This window comes from Euphorbia lathyris, chromosome 4 (assembly GCF_963576675.1).
Source record: "Euphorbia lathyris chromosome 4, ddEupLath1.1, whole genome shotgun sequence".
Classification (NCBI taxonomy): Eukaryota; Viridiplantae; Streptophyta; class Magnoliopsida; order Malpighiales; family Euphorbiaceae; genus Euphorbia; species Euphorbia lathyris.
In genome coordinates, this window is record NC_088913.1 from 66,982,053 (window position 1) to 66,997,383 (window position 15,331).

General features: G+C 33.7%; 2 protein-coding genes and 1 long non-coding RNA gene across 3 annotated transcripts; all 3 read right to left on the minus strand.

Annotated features, from left to right (window-relative positions):
* Window positions 1-2,210: 2,210 nt before the first annotated feature.
* Window positions 2,211-4,111, minus strand: LOC136227950 (cytochrome P450 726A27-like). The gene is made up of 2 exons (XM_066016756.1): window positions 3,175-4,111; window positions 2,211-2,956 (listed from the first exon to the last, which is right to left on the minus strand). Exons 1-2 carry the CDS (start codon window positions 4,066-4,068, stop codon window positions 2,357-2,359), a joined length of 1,494 nt encoding a protein of 497 aa, XP_065872828.1. The 5' UTR covers window positions 4,069-4,111; the 3' UTR covers window positions 2,211-2,356.
* A 1,211-nt stretch (window positions 4,112-5,322) lies between these two features.
* Window positions 5,323-7,421, minus strand: LOC136226488 (heat shock 70 kDa protein 4-like). Its single transcript, XM_066014990.1, has 2 exons — window positions 7,128-7,421; window positions 5,323-6,944 (listed from the first exon to the last, which is right to left on the minus strand). The coding sequence occupies exons 1-2, from the start codon at window positions 7,339-7,341 to the stop codon at window positions 5,323-5,325; spliced, it is 1,836 nt and encodes a 611-aa protein (XP_065871062.1). The 5' UTR covers window positions 7,342-7,421.
* A 5,148-nt stretch (window positions 7,422-12,569) lies between these two features.
* Window positions 12,570-13,722, minus strand: LOC136226489 (uncharacterized). Its single transcript, XR_010687744.1, has 2 exons — window positions 13,510-13,722; window positions 12,570-13,078 (listed from the first exon to the last, which is right to left on the minus strand). It is a non-coding gene; the product is annotated as an uncharacterized lncRNA (long non-coding RNA).
* Between the last annotated feature and the right edge of the window lie 1,609 nt (window positions 13,723-15,331).

Sequence of the window (15,331 nt, forward strand, 5' to 3'; positions counted from 1 at the left end):
TGATTTATAGGTAGTTGATGAACAAAATGTGTTTCGTACAAAACTAATGGCAAGTGCACCCTATTGTTATAAAGTAATAAATAGTAAGTAGAGTATCGTTACCATGAAGATTGTATTTATAGCTATTGGTTTTTGTGAATTTCTATTATTTAAGTAATCAATTTTGGATTTGATGTTTACTTTTCAAAACTGACGAATCCTTTGCTGGCTCAAAATTCTTTTTGATAACAAAATCGAGCTCACTTAGCTCCTAATGCTCGAATCATAATGTGACTCCATGATATGTAATTTTTACCTATAAGTAATACCGAAACAAGAACTAATCCTGGATTCTCAATTTGATGTGTAGATCCGAACAAATCTGTCTAAGGTGAACCTTCCTTATTGTTGAGAATATTAACTATTAATTTAAAACAATTAAATAAAATAAGTATTATTATGAAGTCTCAATTAGTAAGGGACTATTTTTATAATTTGTATTATTGAAGGATTGATTTTTGTAATTTGTATTAAAAAAAATCAAGTGAATGTGAAATGTTGACCACCGAATTTCGGTGGTCAATGGCAAAATTAATTGTGCCAGCAAAATTTGCTGGCACAATTAATTACATGAAGTCTTCATCTTGGCTTATAAAAGCCAATGTCAATTCTCATAAAAAGGTGTGGGGAGAATAATAAGAGGAAGGGAGTTAGGGTGGAAGAAAAATGTAGTGAGAGGATGCACAATTATGCCTTGTGAATTTTGAGAGTTTATTCAGAGGGTAGTCTAATTATTTTGGGAAGAGATAAAAATAGTAAAGATAATTATTTTGGGTATTTTTAGGAAACACCCGAGTGCTACTATTTTTGTTTTTATCTCATTGTAATTCTAGAAAGTTTCTAGAGAACACCCTCTTGTAAACCTCATAAATTCAATAAAATTCTTGTGCTTTGAGATTTATTGTTTCCGCTAAATTGTCGCAATCAAGAAAAATTCTCAATAGTGGTATCAGAGCTATGGTTCAATGTAGCGTCACCCACCAAATAAATTGGGCGTGAGAAAATGGAGAAAATGAGCAAGCAGTTGAGGGAAGGACTGCTGGCATGGGGAAGCCCAAATGTTTCGTGTAAGAAGTTTGGGCGCGTGCAATGGAATTGCATGAACAAGAGAAAAGAAAGTGTCAATGTGGCAAATCATGTTGATGAAGAATTTGCTTAATTTGGAGAGAAGTGCTCCAATAGTTGAAGGTTGATGAGAAGTGCATCAACAAATCGATTTGGAGAGAAGTGCTCCAACAGTTGAAGGTTGGTGAGAAGTGCATCAACAAATGAATTCGGTAAGAAGTGCTTCGAGAAGTTGTTTGCAGAGAGAAGTGCTCCGTTCACAAGGTGATGATGGGAATATACATCATAAATATATTGAAAAAAAAAATTGGAAATTTTAAATTAATAGTTAAGGGGAAGATTGTTGAGAATATTAACTGTTAATTTAAAACAATTAAATAAAATAAGTATTATTATGAAGTCTCAATTAGTAAGGGGCTATTTTTTGTAATTTGTATTATTGAATGATTGATTTTTGTAATTTGTATTAAAAAAAAAATCAAGTGAATGTGAAATGTTGACCATCGAATTTCGGTGGTCAATGGCAAAATTAATTGTGCCAGCAAAACTGGCACAATTAATTACATGAAATCTTCATCTTGGGTTATAAAAGCCAATGCCAATTCTCATAAAAAGGTGTGGGGAGAATAATAAGAGGAAGGGAGTTAGGGTGGAAGAAAAATGTAGTGAGAGGATGCACAATTGTACCTTGTGAATTTTGAGAGTTTATTCAGAGGGTAGTCTAATTATTTTGGGAAGAGATAAAAATAGTAAAGATAATTATTTTGGGTATTTTTGGGAAACACCCGAGTGCTACTATTTTTGTTTTTTATCTCATTGTAACTCTAGAAAGTTTCTAGAGAACACCCTCTTGTAAACCTCATAAATTCAATAAAATTATCACTTCCGTTAAATTGTCGCAATCAAGAAAAATTCCCAACACTTATCGCGATCCATTTCTCAATGAATTTGATATTGGTGAATCTATAGAAGAATTTTATTCTGCGTTCTCCGGTTTCTCTATTTCACAATCCTTTTGCAAAGCTCCAAGATAGGTGAGTTCTACCATTCAAAAAGCATAGGTCTCTTAACCATAAGATGCAATACCATAAAAGAATTTAGAGAAGGAAAGAGAACGGATAGAATCCTCAATCGAGTCTTATTAAAGTTGAAATGCAGCTATATATAGCAGTTACAATTGAAGATTACAAAATAGAATCAAATAAGCTTATCTTGATTCCAACAATTAGTACACTTTATGATGAAGATTTACTCAATCGGAATGGAATGGAATAGGAATCAAATTGAGATCAAATTTTCTCTTAAGTGAACCAGCATATGCTTCAGTCATGTCAAAATGGTCACCATGGATTTTCCAATCAAAATGATAAAGTAAATTTGCAAGAAACAATTGAAGATTACTTGTACCTAAAAGAATCCCAGGACACATCCTTTTCCCTGCTCCAAATGGTACCAATTCTGGATTACTACCTTTATAATCAATTGAACTATCAACAAATCTTTCTGGATCAAATTTCTCTGCTTCTTTCCAACTTTTCTCATCTCTTCCAATTGCCCATATGTTGATTAAGACCTTTGTCTTTGGATAAATTGTATATCCATTCACAATTGACATTTCCCTGCACTCTCTTGCACTTAAAGGCAATGCAGGATGTAATCTCAGAGTCTCTTTAATAACACACTTGAGGAACTTTAATTCCTCAAGTCCAGCTTCCTCAACATTTCCCTTTTCTTCAAAGACTCGTCTTACTTCTTCTTGTGCTTTTTTCATCACTTCTGGATTCTGTACCAATTCTGAGATTGCCCATTCTGCTGTTTTCGATGTCGTATCCGTCCCAGCTGCAAACATATCCTGCAACATACATTACTAATTATGTTCAAATTGAAACTTAATTAATAAGATGATTAAGACAGTGTTTGTGGGAAGAAAATCTGTTGTCCCCTTTCGATATCCCTCCCACAGAAAGTACTACTTTTTGTACTTTTTGTGAGAGAGACATCGAAATGGACACTGCAACGGGAACAATAGATTTTCTTAGCGTGTTTGTGTAAACTGCTAATTATTATTACAAGAATTGTTCCTTTGATGTTGTCATTGGACAAAGGGACTTGAAGATTTCCATTTTCTTGAAGATGTAAAAGAACATCTAGAAGATTATCTGCCTCACTTTTCTGCACAATCCTTCTATTCCTGTGCTCATTAATGATGTCTTCAAGAATCTCATCCATTTCTTGGTGCAATCTCTGGAGTTTCCGCTTGATTCCACTGATTAAATGAACAAGTTTCAATGAAGGAAACACATCTGCAACACTAAAACCACCTGATGCCTCGAAAATACCATCGAGGACTCGCATAAGATGTTGCTGATTCTCGCAGTTTTTACCAACGGAGATTCTCGCCATTATAGAATTAGATACAGCAAAAAGCATATGAGTAAGATTGACAGGAGACCCTGATTTCGAATATAGAGAGCTGATGAAATTGGAAACCTCTTCTTCCCTTACTGATTTAAATGATTGGACACGTTTAGCATTTAGCAATTCAAGAATGCAAATTTTCTTCAATTGTCTCCATTGATCTCCGTATGATCCAAACACAAGATCGTTACCGTTGTAATTCAGTATTTTAGTGGCAAGGCTGATAGGTCTGTCGGCAAAGATGGGATCTTGAGTTTTGAGTACTTGTTTGGCTGTATCTGGTGAAGAAATGACCACAGCAGAAAGTTCTCCAAGCTGAATGCTCATTACAGGTCCATAAGTTTTGGCTAAATCTCGGAGACGGTGAAGGGGTGGATGGCCAAGAAGATGATGAATATTTCCTAAAAGAGGTAACTTCCATGGCCCTGGAGGAGGAGGAGGAAGATTGGAAGAGGTGGAATAATGTTTGTTCCATATCTTTGATACCATGAATATGAAAAGGAAGAAGCTTAAAAGGACTGGAAATGAAGGAATTTCTAGCTCCATGAGTGTGAATAGTAATTTACCAAATTTAGATGTACTGCTCTTTTTAAAGTCTTTGAAGTCTTCACCTAGAGCTGCTGATATTTGACTAGTTGCATTAAACTATATTATTTTTCTGTTAAATGCCAACTGGCCATTTTCAAAAAAGTATTTGATATTCAGTCTCTGTTGCTGATCTCATTATTTTAACTATAATATAATAATATTAATTAATAGTAGATATCTCACTTATGTTGATGTATTAATGTAAAAATGAGAACAAGTAATTATACAATATTACATAAACAACGGTATCATTGTCTCATAAGATAAAATTGAATGCTGAAATATGAAATAGATTGTTCAATTATTGTAGAGTAAATGGCTACTTTTAATTGTTCGGATGTAGTTTAGGTGTTGTTTGTTTACTCAGTTCTCATGCTGTGAGTTTTAAGTATTTGAATAGATAACTAGTTTTTTACTTTTATGTATCAAAATTAGCGTTTTCTCAAGCAATAACACCAAACAACACCAAACAGTAATAAACAACAGGAAAACCAAACCCTCATTACTTTGTTAACTGAGATATTGATGAGCAGGGGCGGATCCAGCCCTGAGTCTGTGGGACCCAAGCCCCCACGGCCATCGGCTCCGCCCTTGAGTGTCGTTATTTTTGTCTCGTGTAGCCCCCCAAATATTAGTATATATTTAACCTATGTAGTATTATCTCAAAAGTTTAAAGTAGTTGAGTTGGTTAAGAGCTTTGTTTTAAGGTGACAGGTCATTGCTTCAAAACACACCAAACTCATTTTTTGTTTTTATATGAATTTATTTTATTATATATTTTTTTAAGAATTTATTATCTTTTTTCTATAAAACAAATCAATTTTTTATTTTGAGATTCAATTCAACTTAATTTCTAAATTAAATTTTATAAAAATTATAAAAAGTTTATAGCTAAACATAATAAAAAAAATTGAAAATGTTACAATTTTTAGCTAACATACCAAAACTATATAGTTTAAGTGTGTTAAAAGCTTAAAAAAAATTTACACCTCCAATAGACTGGACTTCGGAAAATTACTCCCAATAATCGGATTAAAATCAGCCCTCCGAACGTCGATTCCTGGATCCGCCACGGTTGATGAGACGTATGATAGCTGTAATTACATTGACTTTTGTAATTCTTCAATCAGATCAGGAACTAAAGTTAAATGAATTAACTACTAGTACTAGATAATAATGTAAACATCCTTACCTTTATTAGATACTAAAGTTCTAACAACCATAATTATCATAAAATTGTTTAGCAGTAGAGAAAAATTCATCACCAGTCCTGGAAACATCTTCATCCATCAGGCCACCATATTGATCATCGTTCATCTTCGCAACCTTAATCTTCTTTCTGTCGGAGCTCATATTCTCATCTCTCACATTATTCCTCATTTTATAGGCATAGCTCTCCAATGCATTTTTAGCATCAATTTCCTTTTTATGTTCCTCATCTTCCGCCTTGTATTTCTCAGCCTCCTCTACCCTTTTCTCAATCTCTTCCTTGGACAATCTTCCCTTGTGCTTAGTGATTGTTATCTTCCTTTTATTAATTATCTTCATCTCAGCAGAAACTGTTAAGATACCATTGACATCTATGTCAAAGCACACAATGAGTTCACGGACACTCCTTGGAGTTGGAGCTGGGGGGATGCCGGAAAGCTCGAATTTTCCGAGTAAATTGTTGTCTCTTGTTCTTGTTCTCTCGCCCTCATATACCTGTATCAAGGGAGCCGGCTGGTCATTGAAGTAAGTGGAGAACACCTGCTCTTTCTTTGTAGGAATTATAGTGTTCCTTGGTATCAGAACATCCATAACACCTCCAGCAGTTTCAAGTCCAAGTGACAGAGGGGTAACATCCAAGAGCAGAACATCCTTCACGTTCTCATTTCCTTCACCACTCAACATGGCAGCCTGAACAGCTGCACCATATGCAACAGCTTCATCCCGGTTTATACTCTTGCATAGTTCCTTCCCATTGAAGAAGTCTTGCAGCAATTGCTGTACTTTTGGAATTCTGGTAGAACCACCAACAACAACAACATCATCTACACTGCTCTTGTCCATTTTAGCATCTCTCAAACACTTCTCAACAGGCTCCATACATTTTCTGAAAAGATCCATGTTCAACTCCTCGAATCTTGCACGGGTAATGTTTGTGAAGAAATCAATACCCTCAAAGAAAGAATCAATCTCAATAATTGTCTGAGCATTGAATGAGAGAGTCCTCTTAACCTTCTCACAAGCTCTCCTCAATTTCCAAAGAGCTCTAGGATTTCCAGAGACATCCTTTTGATGCTTCCTCTTAAACTCTTCAATGAAGTGGTTCACCATTCTGTTGTCAAAATCCTCACCTCCAAGATGGGTATCACCAGCTGTAGACTTCACTTGAAATATACCCTCTGTAATTGTAAGCAGTGAGACATCAAAAGTACCACCACCTAAATCGAACATCAACACATTCTTCTCCCCAAAACTGCCTCCCTTCTTGTCAAGACCATAAGCAATGGCTGCGGCTGTAGGCTCATTGATAATACGCATAACATTAAGGCCCGCAATAACACCACCAGCATCCTTAGTTGCCTGGCGCTGAGAATCATTGAAATAAGCAGGGACGGCGACTACTGCATTTTTAACTGGTGATCCTAGATAGGTCTCAGCAATTTCAGGCATCTTAATAAGGACCATAGATGAAATTTCCTCAGCAGCAAACTGTTTCTCCTCACCCTTATATGAAACCACAATAATGGGCTTGTCATCATCACCAGCAATTACCCTAAATGGCCAAAGCTTTAAATCACTTTGTACGGTAGGATCTGAGAATCTCCTACCAATTAATCGTTTTGCATCTGTGTCCCAATACTTAATCAATTAAGCAAATAACAAAATGAAATTTGATTAACGCGTTCAGATTAACAGTCATGTTCAATATATAATCAGAAACAAAGATGTTAAACAAAAAAAACCATTCCTATTTAGAAGCATTTAAACAAACAATATATAGCTACTGGTGAAATATGTGAAGAACATACAAGAAATGGTGTTGGTAGGATTCAAAGCGCCCTGAATCTTAGCAGCATCGCCTATGAAATGCATAGTATCAGTGAAAGCAACACAAGACGGAGTGGTCCTGTTACCCTGATCGTTGGGAATGATTTCTACTCTGTTATGTTGCCAAACGCCGACGGATGAGTAGGTTGTACCGAGATCTATTCCGATCGCTTCTTGGTATCCTTGTCTAGCCATGGCACCAGAATTCAGTGCAACAGATTATAAATGCTTGCTATATATGATGTGCAGAAGTTAAAAGGTCGAATCCATTCATTTAATGTCCATGTTTGGCTTTTGTTCAATTGGCTTCTCTCCTTTTCCCGCCATGTACTAATTAATTACAAATTAAATGAACATTGGGCAAATTTGGAAAAAAAATCGTCTGTCCCAACCCTCCTGTAACTCTTTAAATTTAAACCCTATTAACGCTCGTTAACTACTTGAATTAAAACTCTAGTTAATTTATCAGCTTCTATCTCTTCCTCTGGTTAAAATATCGACTTCTTCCAACAACGCTTCCTCTTTCTCGTTGATTTTTATTTTTTTTCTTCAATCAAGCATCAACTGTAGACTTTCTTTTTTCGACATTGTGATTCTCTTCGGATCATTGTCGTTCTCTTTCGATCAAACTTTCTATTCCGATTATTGTGGTTTCTTTGCTGATCGTTTTCTTTTACCACTCATCGCGGTTTCTCTTTCGATCAAATTTCCCCGTTATTACAGAGAGCCTAGAATTTATGGAAGGTGAAAATTACTTGTCACTAAACTCAAGCAGTGAATCAGAATCGATAGAGATACGACATCAGTATATTTTACATTATAATTGATTAAAGTTTGGATATCTCAAGTTGAAATACTATAAATTCAATGCATAAAAAATATCATGAGTTTCACGAGAAACCATGTTCATTCTTTTGCTGTGATGAAGTTATAGAATGAATATTTACGAAATCTTAATGGAATCTAAATAGAGTAATATGAAGCAACCTAAACTAACTTTTTGGATTATTTTTATGCACTGAGCAGAGATAGTTTTGCATTGTATTATTATTGTGTATTTGTGTCCATGTCTTAAGCAAGGGAAAGAGACTTGTTGGCATTTAGTGAATTAAATTCTGCATATCTTTTTGGTATTCATATTTTGAACTATTTTTGCTGTGTATATTACCTTGTATTGACATATCCTTTCATTACATGTGTTTCTGCATCAAAATATTTAATTATTTCTGATTGTTCATCTTATTGCTATACAATGGAGCCATAGATACATAGTGAATTGTATTTTTTTTACTTAAGGTTTTTTCAAATTGATTTAAAACTTTTTTTTACCAGATAGTTTTAAATTATTAATCCTGTATACAGCTTATTGAGAAACTGATTAAATTGCCTGTGTTTCATGTAATTCCATTAAATGTTATTGTTTTAATTGTACAGTTGGTATACATGATCTCCATTAAATGCTATATTATTTAAATTTTGATACAAAAAAAAGATTTGTACTTTTGAGTATCTAACACTTTGATCATATCTTTCTTGAAGGAAGTTGAAGCTACAGATATTAATGACGATATAAGATCTAGCGAGCCAAATTATGAATGTAATGAAGAAGAATCAAATACAAGCAGCAGAATGAAAGATGCTAATTCTATTCATTCAAGAATGCATAAAGAATTGATCCCTGTTGTTGGCATGGAGTTTGAAACGGTAAAAAATGCACATGATTTTTATAATCGATATGCATATAAGTTCGGTTTCGGCACTAGGCTAAGTAAAGCACATACATCATCTACTGGCTTTGTGACAGACAGATTATTTGTTTGCTCAGCTGAAGGTAAAGGTGGAAAAGATAAGAGAAATGTGCATGTGAAATTTCATCGTGCAAAGACAAGATTTGGTTGTGGAGCAAGAATGAAGATTAAGTATGATTCCTTGTCTAAAAAGTATGTTGTTTCAGACTTTGTTAGTAATCATACTCATTTGACTTCAACTCCTAGTAAGACACATCGGTTTCGGTCTCATAGGAATATATCTCTAGCACAAAATGTTATAGCCGACATGGCTGATGATTCAGGAATAGATCCTAAAGAAACGATTGAGCTTTTGAGTAGACAGGCTGGTGGGCGTGAGTATCTTGGATTTATTGCAGAAGATTATAGGAACTATTTACGTTCAAAGAGAACAAGGGGGATGAAATTAGGGGACACCGGCGGTGTATTAGAGTATCTGCAAAAAATGCAATCAGCTGATCCTAGTTTCACCTATGCTATACAAGTTGATTCAGATGATTTGATAACTAATATTTTCTGGGCTGATGCAAAGATGAAGGTAGATTATGATTACTTTGGTGATGTAGTATGTTTTGACACCACTTATAGGAAAAACAAAGAAGGAAGACCATTTGCAATGTTTGTTGGTGTCAATAATCACAAGCAAACACTTATTTTTGGAGCTGCATTGTTATATGACGAGACTGCTGAAACTTTTATGTGGTTGTTTGACACTTTTGTGAATACAATGTCAGGGAAGAAACCAAAAAGCATATTCACCGACCAAGATCCTGCAATGGCTAAAGCTTTAGCAACTCAATGGCCGGATTCACATCACCGGTTATGCATTTGGCACATATATCAAAATGCTGCTAAGCATCTTAAATGTGTTTTTGAGAAGTTTAAGGATTTTGCTAAAGATTTGAGCAGTCTTATATATGATTATGAAGATGTTGAAGAATTCAAAACAGCTTGGCAAAAGATGCTTGAAAAATACAAACTCGAAGACAACGCATGGTTGAGCCGATTATTTTCTATGAAGGAGAAATGGGCTTTAGTCTACGGGCGTGAAACATTTAGTGCAGATATTACTACTACGCAATGTAGCGAAAGCATGAATAATTCTATCAAGAAGTATGTAAGCTACAAGTATGATTTGCTGCGATTTTTTCGTCACTTTCAGCGATTAGTTGATGATCGCCGTTATAAAGAACTAGCGGCTGATTTTAAAGCAATTCATACTACCCCTGCATTATCATTCCCTTGTCAGATATTAAAGGATGCAGTAAAGGTATACACACCTGCAGTATTTAAATGGTTCCAAACTGAGTTTTGTAAAGGTCATGATTGCACCTCTAAGTTATTTAGCGAAATTGGAACTATGCGTATTTATGAAGTGATTGATCATGGAAAATGTTTTCATCATATTGTCATTTGATCTAGATGACAGTACTATCACATGCAGTTGCAAAAAATTTGAATTTGCTGGAATTCTGTGTCCACATGCTCTAAAGGTTCTTTCAACTAATGATGTGAAGACTATTCCTAGCCAGTACATTTCAAAGAGATGGAGAAAAGATGTTAGAGATCAAGTACCGAAAGTGTCTAATCCAAATGCAAATGATGATAATGATCATAAGGGTAAAATAGCAAGATGATATAGAGACCTGGCCCGATTACATACAGAATTGGCAACAATTGCTGCCGAATCTGATGACACTTATGAAATTGCTTTATATGCTCTTCACAAGACCTTAGCCGATGTAAAGACATGTTTAAGGACTCGTAAAAAGCCTCCTGAAGACATCTCAGTGATCAATAATACCTCCCATGAGGTTGTTACTGACGAGTTTGGTGATCATATAGTGAAAGGAATCAAGATTAAAGAAAAGATTGTCCGTAAGGAGGATTCTATGAGACCAAAGAATGCTTTGGAGAAACTTACTAGGAGCAAAAGATCTAAGAAAGATGTAGATACTTCACCAAGAATGTCTCCTTCACAAAATCAAATGAATGAACAGGTACACCATTTTTCTTTTATCGCTAATTTATGAATGAAGCTTTTGTATTTATTTAATTTTATGTTTTTTTTCTCTTTTTCATAATTTACTTGCTCAATTATATTTGTTTTGCTTCTTATTTCAACAGATGCCTCAATATACTGTGCAGAATGGAATTCAAATGCCACATAATTTACCTTTACACTCGCAATTTAATCCTGTTGTTTTTCATCCACGGATGCAATTTACATCACCTATTTTGCACCCAAACATGTAGTTCGTATCACCATATCAACATGTTCAGGTTCTTTCAAGTATTTGTTATTTGATAATTTCATGGTATTGATTAATACTTATTATTTATTTTTTATATGTTTTTATTTCTTATACAATATTGTATAGATTTTAGGAGGCTCCAATGCTGGTGTATTTTATCAACAAGGTTCTATGATGGCTTATCAACAATCTTTTACCTGAAACCGGAACATAGTTCCACCTATAAGTATGTATAGTTCATATAATTACTAAACTTAAATAACTATGATGTTATAAAGTATTGATTCGATAAAACCTAATGAAAATAAACTTTTGTGAGTGCAGATACAGTTTCTACTAAGGAACATGAATTGATGAACATAACTCAGATGAATTGCGGAGGAAAATAAGGAAAAGATACAAAAGTCTTGAAATTTTTGTCTCCATGATGTCTAATTGTTACTGATGTGAGGTTTAGGAGTAGGAGTGCTTGAGCTTTCATCTTTTGCTGGCCAAAGTTTTAATAACTTAATCATTTGTCTAATTGTTACTGATGTGAGGTTTAGGAATAGGAGTGCTTGAGCTTTCATCTCTTGCTGGCCAAAGTTTTAATAACTTAATCCTTTATTGGAATTTTTGTGTCTTTTTTAATGAGATTTAAATTTCTTATTGATACATGTTGAAGTGGAACCGTGTTGTGGTATGCACTAATGTGATTGCATCATTTTAGACGTTAGAGGTAAAATTGCACAATTTTAGACGTTAGGAATAAAAGTGCACCATTTTAGACGTTAGGGGTAAAATTGCATAATTTTAGACGTTAGGGGTAAAATTGCACAATTTTAGACGTTAGGGATAAAATTGCATAATTTTAGACGTTAGGGGTAAAATTGCACAATTTTAAACGTTAGAGATAAAATTGCACAATTTTAGACGTTGAGGTAAAATTGCTCCTGTCAAAATTGCACCTTATCCCTTTAAATACATAATTCAAACTAAGGATTTACCACTTATATATAACCTGTTGAGTACCAAAATTGAAAGAAAAGTTGTATGCATCATAATTCAAACTAAGGATTTACCACTAATTCAGCATCAAAACTGAAAGAAAAGTTGTATGCATATTGTTATTGAAAAATGGGTTCATCAGCAACAAGCATTCTAGTTGTTTTGGCATCCATTAATATTAATATGGTTTCAATAATTCCAAAAGGAGAAGGTCAGATAATTCCAACACCATTGAGTTGCAAGAAAGCAACGAATAACATACCAGGATGTATCTTTCACTCAAACTATTTTTCATAACAATCCAACCAATCTTACATCTGATTGTTGCAAGATTTTGAATGGAATAAACAAGATATGCTCTCTTTTCTTATTTCCAACCCATAACAGTATAGGATAGCTTCCTGAAATTGAAATTTGTTCTCTTCCAATATATTATTGATTCAATACATATCACATACTATTAACACAATAAGTAACCCACTCATATTTGCTTACAATATTTGCAACAAAAGTCATAGCAATGTTATGGGAGCAGAGACTTCATGAACATAATTAAATCCTGAAAGAATTTATAGCAACTTCACTTAAGGCCGAGCAATGTGCATCAATTTTTTTGTCAGTTCCAACGTGCATCAACTGACAGTAAACATCTCCTCATTTTGGTTCATAATAGCATGGTCGAGAGGGCAATATTGTTCCCCGGTTTCTTGATCACGAATGATCGAATTCCGGTGACTAAAAGTACCCCTTTCAACATCATGACCACTCAATAACATGGTAGCAAACCCAAGAGCTTCTGCTACTGCCCTGTCATAAACCTTCTTTACAACTCTATGAGGCTTAAAACTATCTGGAAGAGTAGTGATTGTTTTGCCAACGTTCTTCAAGATCTCAGGTTTTACCCTGCATCAAATTGTGTGTCAGAGGCAGCTCCATAATATAATCTTTAGCTCCATAAATTTTAACAATGTCCATAGGCCATGCAAATCATCATTCCAAGACACAAGATAAAAAAAATACAAGACACAAATCTCCATTATGATAACAATTGCTTCAATTTTTTACAATAAAATAAGGAGCACATCAACTAAGTTCATCAGAATTGCAGTACTATCTATGAATTAATCCAGTGAATGAATTGGGTGAAACAAAATTAAGCTAAGCAAGATGACGAGTTAACTCAAAATTACAATAGTAAAAGCCTAAATCTTAGTTCAAGAAATTGGAAGCCACTCAAGCAAAATCATAATTGATTGGAACAAGTATGAACATATTTTAAGAGCTCAGGCAATTCCCACAATAAACATATCTGAATTACTATTAGAACCATTTACCTGTATCTCTTTCGATCCCTGTGAAGATGGTTCTGCTATTACAATTGCTTTAAAATCCCTCTTGCACATCATTTAATCTTCTAGAGTACCATCAATAATATCAAAAAGAAATGGACAGGAAAAAGAAATTGGCAAAAAATCGCAGGAGAGAACGAGATTTGTTTGGAGAAAGACGCAGGTCGAAGCTAAAGAAATAAGAAGAAGTTAACCAGGGTTTTAGTTTTAAGAGTTAATTAATAGTTAACATCGTTAAGTGTCTTAAAAGCTGATTAGGACTCTATTAGCACGTGTCAAAATACCTATGGGGTACAGGGGAGGGGACAGACTAAAGGGGACAGACGATTTTTTTCGGGCAAATTTGACCTATGATTTTTCGGTTTCGAGAGCGCTCATATAAGCATTAAATATAATAGAATATTATTTTGACCTGTTTGGAAATTAGCTGTTAGCTGATTACATTAGCTGTTAGCTGATTTGAATAGCTGTTAGCTGATTGATAATAGCGGTTTGTGCAAAAAGACGAATAAGGGCATTAATTTTGGCGCAGGAAAAGAGGGAGTCTATCTATTAGGGTTAAAGAAGTCCATTAATTTTAATATTCCAAAACTCTAATTGAAAAAGCTCTTTTTAAGAGCTTTTTCTAAATTAGCGTTTTCATCCCAAAACTCTTCCCAAACCTCTCTCCACCAAACTTTCCAATCAGCGGTTTCAGTGATCAAACCTCTAAAATTGGTTATAACCGCTCTTTTTATCCCAAAACGCTCTTTACCAAACAGGGCTTTTGTATTTTCAAGATGTATATTTATTATGCATTGAATTTCTAAATACACTAAAATTCATCTAATGCAATGATAAATTCTTTTATATTTTTTGAAAAGATATCTGCATTTATTATATATTGAACTTCTAACGTTTTTTAAAAAGTACAAATTTACTCGTAACTATGAATTTGTGCAATTTTACCCCTAACAATGTCAAATAAGTTCAATTTTATGCTTACACAATAGAAAATTTAAATTTACTGATTTGACAGTTATTGACTATTACATCAGATATTCTAAAGACGTTCGTCGATAAAATAAAGTAGTTAATTGTATTTTGACGGGTTGTATACAGTTTTTTTTGTGTAACTTTTATCTGTCAGACTTTAACATTATCATTTCGACAGGTTATTTGTAACTGTGTTATTTCGACAAGTTATTTGTAACTTTTATTCTGTTACTAACACAGTTACAAATAATATGTCGAAATAATAAATGCAGATATTTTTTCAAAAAATAAAAAATAAAAAATTAATGCAGATATAAATAATATAAAAGAATTTATGATTGAAAAAATAAAAAATAAAAAATTAATGCAGATATAAATAATATAAAAGAATTTATGATTGCATTAAATGAGTTTTTATGTATTTAGAAGTTCAATGCATAATATATATACATCTTGAAAATACAAAAGAATATTGTATTGTATTTAATGCTTATATGCAGCCCTAAGGGCTGCATATATCAAAACCGATGATTTTTTTAAAAGTGTATTTGAATTATATAAATTTAAGGGATAAGGTACCAAAATAGGCTTAAGGTTTTTGAGGATGTACCAATTTAGGCTCAACGTTCAAAATAGCACCAATATAGGCTTAATGTTTACAACATAATATCAATTTAGGCTTAAAGTTTACAATATAGCATCAATTTAGGCCTCACGTATAAAATAGCACCAATATAGACTTAATGTTTACAAAATAATACGAATTTAAGCTTAACGTTTACAAAATATATCCAATTTAAATTAAATGTCACAATTAAATTAACCATATTAT